The sequence below is a fragment of the Leucopleurus acutus genome, assembly GCF_964270905.1.
Source record: "Leucopleurus acutus genome assembly, chromosome: 7".
NCBI classification, from domain to species: Eukaryota; Metazoa; Chordata; class Mammalia; order Artiodactyla; family Delphinidae; genus Leucopleurus; species Leucopleurus acutus.
This window is the reverse complement of record NC_139150.1, coordinates 92,863,525-92,876,610: the sequence shown is the minus strand read 5'-3', so window position 1 is coordinate 92,876,610 and position 13,086 is coordinate 92,863,525. Positions and strand designations below refer to the sequence as shown.

At 39.3% G+C, this 13,086-nt stretch overlaps 1 protein-coding gene across 1 annotated transcript in view; it reads right to left on the bottom strand.

Moving 5' to 3' along the window:
* Positions 1-13,086, bottom strand: part of SPIN1 (spindlin 1) — a 59,293-nt gene that overhangs the window by 21,270 nt on the left and 24,937 nt on the right. Inside the window, 1 exon segment of the mRNA XM_082842612.1 lies at positions 4,972-5,020. Within this exon segment, the coding sequence (XP_082698738.1) occupies positions 4,972-5,020 (49 nt within the window).

Here is a 13,086-nt window from a genome sequence, read left to right as displayed (position 1 = left end):
GCAGGTGACATGGGTTCGAGCCCTGGTCCGCAAAGATCCCACATGCCGCGGAGCAACTAAGCCCGTGCACCACAACTACTGAGCCTGTGCTCTAGAGCCCGTGAGCCACGACTACTGAAGCCCGCGCACCCAGAGCCCATGCTCTGCAACAAGAGAAGCCACCGCAATGAGAAGCCCGCACACCACAACAGAGTAGTCCCCACTCGCTGCAACTTAGAGAAAGCCCACACGCAGCAACGAAGACCCAACGCGGCCAAAAAAAGCAAACAATAAGAATATGTCAGATTACTGGAAGAAGATATAAAAAGAACACAAACACACGTGTGTCATCTCTAGACAGTTCAATCTAAGGACAGTACAGGGAATTCCCTGGTGGTCCAGTGGTTAGGACTCCTCGCTTCCACTGCTGAGGGCCCGGGTTCAATCCCTGGTTGGAGAATTAAGATCCCACAAGCCACACAGCATGAACAACAAAAAAAATTTTTTTAATAAATAAATAAGAGCAGTACAAATAAGGATGTGAGATTAATGATTTAAAGCAATGAACTTTTAAAATTTAAAATAACAGTTCCTTTAATATGGTGATGTTGTTTTATGTTCTCCCTGGATACATTATTTTTAACAGCCTTAGTCTCTGGTATTTTCTTTGGAAAAAAAGTCTAAAATGTTCTTAACTATCATTTACTAGGTAGTCAATAAATAAACAGCAATACTGTAAACAAATACCAAGACACTTCATTCAACTGAGGACATATGGAATTACATAGCCAAGGGCAAATAAAAAGCTGCATCCCGTCAAGATCCAAACAATTCAAGGATAAAAGCAGAGAAACAAGAATTAAACATCTATAATCACTTTCCTTGTTTCGTATCTCCAGAAGCTATAAATGGCTTTTCTTGTAGTTTCAATGGGAGAAAATGGTGACCAAGTACACAGCATCCAATCATCCTTCATTGCTGTAATTTTGTGTACTCATTTCCAAACAACTTGACTTAGTTATCTAATGTGCTTTAAGATATCAGCTCTGATAATGGTCTAGGCCAGTGCTTCTCAAACTTTGGCATGCATTGAATCACCTAGAGAGCTTTTGAAAAAAGATACCCAAGCCCTGCCCCAGAGACTCTGGGCTCCATTCCGCAGGTCTGGAGAGGGACCAAAGACTTTCTAACAAGCTTCCAAGTGCTACTGCTGCTGGCACCAGACCTTTGTTAGTAGAGCTGATCCAGAAAAAAACACTAATTTCTATCCATCCATGTGCCCAAAAACGATAAACTGAGAGTGCAGAAAGTATTTCTGTACTTTGCTCAATACTTTAAATAAGTTCTCAATGTACCATTTCAATTATTTGGTCATTAAGAAAAGAATTCCTAAGAACAAACTAGTGGTTACCAATAGGGAAAGGGAAGTAGGAGGGGAAAAATAGGGATAGGAGATTAGGAGGTACAAACTACTATGTATAAAATAAATAAACTACAAAGATATATTGTACAGCACAGGGAATATAGCCAATATTTTATAATAACTATAAATGGAGTATAATCATTAAAAATTGTGAATCACTATGTTGTATACCTAAAGCTCACATAATATAAATCAACTATACCCCAATTTAAAAAAAATCTGTTTTAAGACCTTTCATCTTTTATCTAGACTCCCTTATTGACTTAAGTTGACTACTGTTTCTCATCAGTAAATATCTTACTTTTATAGTCAATATTTAAAGGCACCATACTTCTTCAAGTTAAATTTTCAACCATTACAATTCTACTATGAACCAGTAAATGACTGCCACACACCATGTACTTTGGTGTATGAATTAATTACTGACCTCTTTCCTTATTCTATTTAGTATTGTGAGATAAAAGCAGTTTCCTTACTTTGTGTTCCAGCAGATTTCAAAAGAAACTATTAAGGCAAATAATTATCTTTCTGCAAAATGCATACCAGCAAGTCGAGAGAGAAAAAACTGCTTCTCTAGTACTTGTTGCTTGATAAAAGTTCTACAGCTGATACGGTCATTCCCAGCTTAAACTGGCAATATAAAAACAAGATGGAGAAAGTCAAGTTTTCCATCCAAATCACTATGGTTTTTTCATTATTTTGTCTACACAGTGTACACCCTGAGGATATCAGAGATGTCCATGGCAAACATCCAAATGCCTCAAGGGTCTTCCAAAGCACTAGTCACTTTCACTGGTGTTAATAACAGTTACTGGCAAATTGATTAAAAAGTATTACATATTTGACCAATTTAAGATTGTCAATACCATGGATCATTTAGATGCTTGCTCCAACTGTTATCTAGTCTGTGTGTTTAGGACAGAAATAATATATTTTTCAGATATGAGACAACAAAACATACAGTTCAGGAAATAGAATGTGGTAGTTAATATGGGCTTTAGAATCAGACTGTCCTATTTCTGAATCCTAGCTCAGTCACTTCTTGTATGTATGACCTCAGACAAGTTACTTAATCTCTCTGTGCACGAAGAATTCATGGTCCCTACCTGACAGGGATGCCATGAACACTAAATGAGACTACACCAGGGACACAAGGAGGAGGATCACAGTCACAGTTTTGGTTGGTGACTAGTATTGGTATCTTATAAAATGAAAGGAAAACATTCCCTGGAAATCCTCAACTTAGCATGTAACAGCTCCTGATCCATTTTCTAAATGTACATTAGTAGGAAATACACCAAAGCCCAGTCATACCTTCCAACAGTACCCTGAAATGTAAATCTATCCACTATTCCAACTAGGAAGAAAAGAGCCGGATTTACATTTGAAAACTAAAACAAAGAATCACTGTAGCTAAATTCACCTTACATGTCCCCCAACTACACTTCCCTTCAAGATGTAACTTCAGTGCACATTTCCCAAATAACCTCCTGGGAAGCCAGGAAAGGCTTGTCCACCAGCTTGTCCCCCAAACACACCAAGGACTCTAGCCCGCAAGAAGTACAAAAGTTTGTTTCTATTTACTTTAAAAAATGAGAACAAGACTCAGCTACACGTTTCTGGGTGCAGAGGTACTGCTCCAAGCACTGGAGACCTGATTACCCGAATCCCCTAGCACCCATGGGGACGGTAGGTGCCGTTCTCAGGACGGTGGCTCTGCCAGCATTTGTTTCCTGGGAGTTCCTGTGACTCTCTCAAGCAAGCAGAGGCATCTGCACATGGAGTTATTATTGCTCAGTCTCCCTGTTCCAACACGGGAAGCGAGAGGAGGCATGACCACAGGTCAGTGGCTGCACATGAGGAGTCCCGAGTGCCTTACTTTCTGGAGAGCCACAATGGGGGCAGGCAAGGAGTGAGGCTCCAGTTCTGCTTTCCTATATTTGTTTGCTATAAACACTTCATCTGTAGAAAGGATTCTATGATAAAAAGCTGAAAACCTTGTTGTTCTAGTCCAACACCATGACTTTACATGAGTTAAGCAGAGCACCAGGCACATGAGGGAACTTGGTAAGGCCCACAGCTAAGCCAATGGGGCTTCCCACTCCAAGGCCAGCCTCTCCAACAGCCATTATTCCCACTCACCCTTCCAAGGACACCTATTAACACCTTTCACTTGTGAAATGTGGAAACTTTTGTTTCAGTTTTTTCCCATCCCACCCATCTTCAAATTTGCACTGAGATTAGAAAAAATAGGAAAATGACTGATAACTTTTCCTTTCATTTCAACTTCTCCCTTTTAATATGTTCAAAACGTCTACCCTTTAAGTGAGATAAGCACACCTCATATTAAAGCACTAGATCAAGTTCCCTGCATCATGCAACATACAGGATGAGAAACCCTTTTAGCTGTACACATATGAACTTCAAAAATTGAACAGGTAGGTATTTAAGCCTTGTGTTTTAGGGGAAAAAAGATGAAGAGTTCCGGTTTTGCAAAGTTAATGTGTAATTTACTTTCATTTCCCACTGTATTTAAGTTTTTTTTCATTACCTTCTATTTGTGCCAAGAGGTGGTGTACCATTTATGGTAATGATATGATAATTAGTGGAGATATATTACATAAATTATCAGATTACTAGATACGGCAGAAGATGTGAAGGTGATGGGCAAATAAATGAAATTTGAGAAACGTTTTATCAAACCTCAGGACTTGCCTTATCTTCATATTTTTACTTTCCAAGTCATTTCTTAAACTGAATATCACAAATATTTACATTACATATACAAGTATTCATTTAAATAGAGACATATTTAGTTTAATCACCAACAATTACTCTAAGGCACCTTTATTCATCCAAACCTTCCACAAAAGCTCAGAGGACTCACACTTTTTGACCACTACAGTGCGGTGACCAAGAGGTGCAAGCATTTCAATATGAGTAATTTGAAAATAATTGCTATGGGGAGTCTTAGGAGGTGCTAGGGTCAAGGAGAGTCTTCCATATTTAACAATCCATGATTAAGACTCATACAATCATAATTGATTTGTTAGAGAGGGTTCCATGGTACAGTAGCCGTCACTACTGCACAGTAGTGGATACTTGTAAAATCTATTAAATAAAATACAGTACCAGTGGATATTGTTATTTAAGATAGTATCTCAATTTTCTTTTTGGACATAACTACATTACACACAAAAGAAGATTTCAGGGAGGAAAAAAGTTGCTTCTACTCTCTAGTACCTATAGAATTTAGGATTTATAACACATTTGTCACTTAAAATTATCTTTCAATATACTTATGCTTTCTCTAAATTACAAGCTCCTCATTCATTTGAAAATCTTATAAAGAAATGAGTGTGCCTGGCAGAGTGCTAGCCAGGTCCTCAATGCACAGGGATTAGATAGCACACCACTACTCAGCATGCAGCAAGGCTATATGTGATGCTGGCTGCTGTGAGGCAAGACCTGCTCATACAGGGAGAGGGCCTCACATAGATGACCTCATATCTCATGTAACCAAAGGCCACAATTTGCTATCTAAAAAGGCAAGTTTCAGAATTGCTTACTTGTGGGATGTCCGTTTCTTCATCATGCTTGCAGATACACCAGCATGGCCTAAAAGAGAAGTGAGTATGAGTCAACGAAAACTGAATAAAAAATAGTTCAAACTCAGGAAAAAGTTAACTTATGAAAAACTGCTATATAAAGTATGAAGTTAAAATAAACCACAAGGGAATTCCCTGGTGGTTTATGGTTAGGACTCTGCGTTTCCACTGCCGAGGGTCCAGGTTTGATACCTGTTTGGGGAACTAGGATCCCACAAACCACAAGGCGTGGCCAAAAAAACCCACAAACAGCCAACATGTAACAAAACCATTTGTTTACTTATCTTTTAAATAGGAGATATAAGGGATTCTGGGAAGATAAAATGACAGAGACAGCAGTTTATCTCCCTAAATCAGCCATAAAACACAAAACCAAAATCACACGGACAAAAACTACAACAAAAAATGACAATCCTAGTCATAAAGAACTAAAAGGTACAGAACTTGTCTTCCTGCCACAAACAACTAGAAAATTGGACAAGAGATATGACATATCTGGATCCAAACATCAGGACAACAGGCAGCAGAGGACTATGGAACTAGGGAGCAGAAAACCCATGCAGAGGTCCCCACACCAACCAAGTGCATCCCCATAACAACTTGTGGATGACGGTTCATGAAGGGAAAACCAAGAACACTGTGGTTCTGCTACACTGAGAGTCAGATGGGAGTTGCGGAGGGAGAGGTGGCTGGGAGTTGTGGATCTGAGTGCTGGCAAGGAGAGAGATCTCAGAGGGAGCTCCAAACATCTGGAAGGAGAGGGGTGGTCTTAAGTCTGGCTAGATATTAACCTGCAAAGGCGTGAGGGTTGTTCAAAGTCCATCTAGCCACCTCTTTGAACACACAGGGCAGTCAGTAAAAACCATAAAAAGATAATCCGTTAACCAGAAGGATGAAGTAGCCCTAAGAATAAAAGCTGCTATAGACCCATCCTAGCACCTGCTTGCCAAAACAAACTCCAATATTCATTAAAGGACATCAATAAAACCCAGTGCTCCACAACACACTTCAAATGTCTAACACCCCAACTAAAATTATTAGACCTGTGGAAAAGCGGCAGACTGTAACCCCATAACCAAGCGGGTTATTACCAAAACGATGTAATTAGCAGGCAAGGATGTTAAAAGAACTATTAACAACTATGCACAAATAGCTAAAGGAAGACAAAAACACTTAAAATAGAAAAATGGGGGTGGGGTGGGGAGAAGAGAATAAATAAATGAAACTGGTGATAAATACATGATCCAAAATGAAAGAAAAAAAATCACTGGATATGATTAATAGCAGATTAGACCCCACAGATAAAAAGACCAGTGAATGTGAGACATTGCAGTAGAACATATCTAAAACGGAACACAAAGGAAAAAACTGGGGGAAACAAACAGCCTCAGTGACTTGTAGGACAATATCAACTAGCCCAACATAAATGAAATGCACTCCATGAAGAGAGGACCAAGGGGTGAAGGAAGAAAAAGTCTGACAAAAATAATGACAAAAAGTTTTCCAGATGTGGTAAGTATATAACCATGGAGCCAACAAACTCAATGAAGCCAAAGTAAGATAAAGACAAAGGAAAAAACGACACCAAGGCACAACCTAATCAAATTTCTGAAAACCAATGATAAATAAAATATTTTAAGCAGACAAAGAATAAAGACACCTTAAATTTAGGGAAACAGAAAATACTAGCTCCAGATATGTTGTCAGAAACAATGTAAGCCAGAAAACAGTGGAATAAATCTTTAAGGTGCTGCTAAGATAAACAAAATAACCTACCTGTGGATTCAGAATACTATAGATAGCAAAAATCTTTCCAACCCAACAATATTGATAATTTCATTAAACATAGTCTAAATGAATCAATTAAGAGACCATATAAAGAAGGAAGAGACGATTATTAACATCAGACAAAGTAACTTCAGGACAAAGTTATCAGGGATCAAAAAGGACATTCCAAAATGATGAAAGAATCAATCAAGAAGCCATACCAGGGAGTTCCCTGGTGGTCCAGTGGTTAGGACTCCAAGATCTCACTGCCGAGGGTCTGGGTTCAACCGCTGGTGGGAGAACGAAGACGCCACAAGCTGTGAGGGCGCGGCAAAAAACCAAAACAAAACAAAAAAAGGGAAGCCATAACAATCTTAAATGTATATGAACCTAATTATAGAATACTGAAATATATGGACTTCCCTGGTGGTGCAATGGTTAAGAATCCGCCTGCCAATGCAGAGGTCACGGGTTTGATCCCTGGTCCGGGAAGATCCCACATGCCGCAGAGCAACTAAGCTCATGTGCCACAACTACTGAGCCTGTACTCTTGAGCCCACGTGCTGCAACTACTGAAGCCTGTACACCTAGAGCCCGTGCTCCACAAGAGAAGCCACCATGAGAAGCCCGTGTACCACAACGAAGAGTATCCCTCACTCTCTGCAACTAGAGAAAGCCTGCGCACAGCAACGAAGACCTAACGCAGCCAAAAATAAATAAATAAAATAAAGAACACTGAAATATATAAAGCAAAAACTGACAGAATTCACATGGAAAAGTGACATACTCATAATTATATTTAAAAATATGAACGCTTCTCAGTAATTGATATAACAAGTGGCTAGGAATATCAGAAAGGATATAAAAGACCTGAACATCACAAACAGCCAACTAGGCTTAGTTGACATTTACAGAATGCCAATCCAATACTGTCAAAATAAAGATCTCTTCCAAGTTCACATGGGACATTAACCCAGATACACCATATGCTACTCAGAATACAAACCCTCAATACACTTAAAATAACGTGAAATCATACAAAGTATGTCCTCTAACTATATCAGAATCAAGTCAGAAATAAATAACAAGGTATTTGGAAACACCCCAGTATTTGCAAATTAAACAACCATCTTCTAAAACTTCACGGTTCAAACACAAAATCACAAAGAAAATTCAAATATTTTGAATAAAAATATGAAAATGAAAACAATCTATCAATATCTGTGGAATGATGCAAAAGCATGCTTACTATATTGATCAAAATTCACGCTAAGTAACAAGATCCACCTGGGTGGAGCAAGAAGGCTTCTGGGTTTTCTGCAAAGTTCTCTCCTTGGGCTTACATTAAGACATGCAATTTTTAGACATAAATTTCTGTACTTACATAACATTTACAATTCTAAGAAGTTAAATGAAAAAGGAGATATATGGTCAATTGGTCTGTGTAAGATTGTCCATTCTACTTCATAGATAAAAACAGTGAGACATTACCCCGATTGCTTAGAGAGCCATTCTCCCCCACTTTCACCTAGCATGCTTATATATATACAGTGCATGAAGTGGGCAGCTCATACATGAAGATAAGATACAGACTGAACAGAGAGCAAATCTATCCAGAGCATCCCTGGAACATCCCTAGGCTTACAATAGATGCGTATAACGATATAAAAAATGCAAAAGTAGACGTGAAAATACAGGATTCGATCAAGATCTACTGGAATTGTACCTGGTGTCAGGATCCCCTCCTTCCCTTCACCACTAACTATACAAGGAAAGGGCAGCTGACGTTAGCATTTGGTACACCCCCGGTCTAACACCCACGCGGCTCCCTGCATCCTAGACACTTAACAGGCCCCAGACATCGCCACACTCCCCACAAAGCTGACTTTCCCATTTAGATGAGTACCGTGACAAAAACAATCTTCTGATCACTCAAGAAAAGGTAAGCCGTTTGTAATTAATCCTTAATTCTTAAGTATGAATGGACAATGATCAATAGTCAAACAAAACAAAAAAACAAACAAAAAACCCAGTGGTATGAGAAAGATAAAAATAAGCATCACTGTTTGTAGTTCCAAGACCTACGAAAATTAAATAAAAGAACTGGTATCCTCAGGAAAACTGAAGATACTATAGTCATAAAATGGGAACAAGTGGCTATAAAAAGGGACAACAAGAGCTCTTGAAAATTAAAATAAATGAAGAGAGAGAACTTTCCATTTCCAGTCCGGCATGTTAGGAGCTTGGAAGTTATCACTCTGTCCTAACAAGGGCTGAACAAGCTGAAAAATGAACAACTCTTCTTAGATTGGTGAGAGAAGTGAGGTTGCAAGGAATCACTGTCCCCAAAATTGGAGACACAGACAAGCCGATACAGAGAATCACAATTCATGGTAGCAGAATCCTCTGCAGGAACCAGTACCTGGGTAGGAAAACCTGAAAGGCAATTGACTAACTGCTAGAGGCTTGATGTGGACAAGTCTGAAAAATAAAAACTCCAGGGGACCTAGTCATAGGAAGGAAGGGGCTCCACATTTTTTTAAGTTTTACCTCCAGAAGCACCATCAGGTTCTCACAGTGAAGAGCAGAGAAAAACCCCCTTATGCTTTCAGCAGAGGGAAGGGAGAAGTACCCTTTTTGAAATACACCAAAGTATTATGTTCTTAACAAGGCCTGACCTTGAGAGAAACTATTTTATTGGAGCCTTACTGTATCAGGGCCTAAGTGACCAGAGGGAAGGGAAATACCCAACTCCAACTCTCTAGCTGTCCCCTGGTGTGACAGGTATTTCAAGGCTCAGCCCCCTAGCCACCCTGTAGGACACAAGAGGGGAGGAAACTGAGGAGCACAAGTGAAGGTCACAGCCCGGTGAGGCAGACTCACTGAAGACTAAAACCTCATCACAGAACTACATAGTGTATCTCTCCCTCCCACACCACACCACCATTATCACTTAAGGCTCATTTACCAGAGCTCCTTTTACCCAGAATATCATGTCTGGCTTTCATCAAAAACTGTGAGGCACAGTTTGAAGAGACAGAGCAAATACCAGAATCAGACTCAGATATGGCAGTGATGCTGGAATTATCCAACTGAGAACTTAAAATAACTATGAATAACATGCCAAGGGCTCTGAGTGGCTGAACCACACTGACTCTTCTTTGTCATCTCCATCCCACCCCGTCTCCCCTTTCTGCATGACTGAGCTTTAGCTTACTCACAAGAAATGCACCCAAAGCAGGTAAGTTTCCTATCAACTTTTACCCTTGCCTTCACCTGGTATGAAAACTGGGAGAGTATCTTTTGCTTATGCAGATGGTTAGTGGACATGAGACCCCTGAGGGGGGGAGGAAAAACCCCAGTCCCATCTGTGTGGGTGTGCTTCTCCCTTAGTAATCAGATTCCATTTTTAGCTTTGGCTCCTTTAAATCCCCCTATACTCCTTTTGGTGGTATGGAGTGCAGCTGCAAACACCTATGGATGGTCGTCCAGCTGATCCTGCCTGTGTATAAGTCACCCCACAATAAACTTCATAATTGCACTTTATGACCGCTTCACTTTTTAGTCTCAAAGACTAAAAAAATTAAAGAACCATATAAATGGACAGATATTCCATGTTCATGGATAGGAAAAACCAACACTGTCAAGATGTCAGCTCTTCCCAACTTGATATGTAGATTAAACGCAATCCCAATCAAAATCCTAGCAAGTTATTTTGTGGTTATCAACAAACTGACTCTAAAGTTTATATGGAGAGGCAAAAGACACAAATAGCCAACAGGATATTGAAGCAGAAAAACAAAATTGGAGGACTGACATTACCTGACTTCAAGACTTGCTATATAACTACACTAATCATGACAGTGTGGTATTGGTGAAAGAACAAAGAGATCAATGGAACAGAATAAAGAGCCCACAAATAGTCACCCATAAATACAGTTAACTGTTCTTTGACAAATGAGCAAAGGCAATAAAATGGAGAAAAGACAGTGTTTTCAACAAATGGTGCTGGAACAACTGGACATCCACATGTAGAAAAATGAATTTAGACACAGATCTTATATCCACCACAAAAATGAACTCAAAACAGATCACAGGCCTAAATGTAAAACAAAAAACTATCAACTATAAAACTCCTAAAAGGTAACATAGGAGAAAATCTAGATAACCTCAGTTATGTTGAGAACCTTTTAGATACAATGCCAAAGGCAAAATCCATGAAAGAAATAATTGATAAGTTGGACTTAATTAAAATATAAATCTTTTGCTCTGTTAAAGACACTGTCAAGACGATAAGAACATATTTGGGAAAGACTTATCTGATAAAGTACTGTTATCCATAACATAAAGAGAACTTTTAGAATTCAACAATGAAAACAAACTGATTAAACAACTTTTAAAAATTGAACCAAAAGGGCTTCCCTGGTGGCGCAGTGGTTGAGAGTCCACCTGCCGATGCAGGGGACACGGGTTCGTGCCCCAGTCCGGGAAGATCCCACATGCCGCGGAGCGGCTACGCCCGTGAGCCATGGCTGCTGAGCCTGCGCGTCCGGAGCCTGTTGCTCCGCAACGGGAGAGGCCACAACAGTGAGAGGCCCGCGTACCGCCAAAAAAAAAAAAAAAAAAAAAAAAAAAAAAAAAAAAAAATTGAACCAAAAAACCTTTACACCTCACCAAAGATACAGAGATGGCAAATAAAAGTATAAAAAGATGGTCTATATTATAAGTCATCAGGGAAATACAAACTCAAAACAATGAGATACCACTAAATACACCTATCAGAATGGTGAAAATCCAAAATATGTATTGATAACACCAAATGCTGGAGAGGATGTGGAGCAACTGGAATTCTCATTCACTGTCAGTGGGAATCCAAATTTGGAAGTTTCTCACAAAACTCTTACCATATAATCCAGCAATTATCCTCCCTGGCACTTATCCAAAGGAGGTGAAAACTTACATCCACATAAAAGCCTGCACATGGATGTTCATAGAAGCTTTATACATAATTGCCAAAACTTGGAAGCAAGCAACAAGATGCCCTTCAGTAGGTGAATGGATAAATAATTGGTACTATATTCAGACAACAGAATATTATTCAGTACTGGAAAAAAAAGCTATCAAGCCATGAAAAGACATGAAGGAATTTTATGACTCCAACTATATGATATTCTGGGAAAGGCAGAACTATGGAGACAATAAAAGGTCAGTGGTTGCCAAGGGTTAAGGGGGAGGTAGGGATGAATAGTTGGAACACAGGATTTTCAGGGCAGTGAACCCATTCTGTATGATACTATAATGGTGGATTTGTGTCATTATGCATTTGTCAAGACCCACAGAACATACAACACCAAGAGTGAACACTAAGGTAAACTACAGACTTAGGATGATGCTGATGTGTCAATGTAGTACCTTCATTGTTAACACATATATAATTGAGTGTGGGATGCTGCTACTGGGGAACTCTGGGGAGAGATGGGGGGTATATGAGAAATCACTGTACCCTCTGCTCAATTTTGCTATAACTTAAAACTGCTCTACAAAAATAGTCTATTTTTTTTTAATTCTTTAGAAAAAATAAAGAGGTACTAGACTTATTCTTTGACCATCAACACTGGGCTAGACAACAAGAGGTAAGTGATGCCTTCAAAACTGAGGTAAAATTATTTTGAATACAGAACTCGTAACCAGATAAATTACCAACTGGCATTTACAGTCATGTACGGGCTCAAAATTTAAACCTTAAACAAATCTTCTCTCAGCATTATTGGAAGATACTCCAGAAATTGAGAGAAAAGCACTGTAAACACAGAGGATCTGAGAAACCATCTTAGAAGTTCAGCGCAGCTTCTGAGAAGTAGGCTAAGAGACCCATACAGATGGGAGCAAGAGACAAGGGACTCAAGGAAGATTTTCTCCAAGAAGCTGACTCCACACAACAGAGAGTATAAGATAAATTACTCATACCACAGACAAAAGTTAATATCTCTGACATTAAAAGAGCCTCTGAAAGTAGAGAAGAAAAAATGGGTGAGATAAGAACAGAAAAAGGCCAAAGAGGCATTTACAAGTAACACAAGATATGCAGCCTCACACATACAACTACAGAGATACCATTCCCACCCATCAGATGGACAAAAATCTACACTGCTGACAACATACAATGCTGGTGAGACTCTGTGAGAAACACATATTACTTGCTGGTAGGAATGCAAAACGGTACAGAGCCCATTGAGGGGAATCTGGTGACATCTCACAGAATTACATATACATTTAAGATCTGATTCAGTTCTACCTCTAGAAATCTAT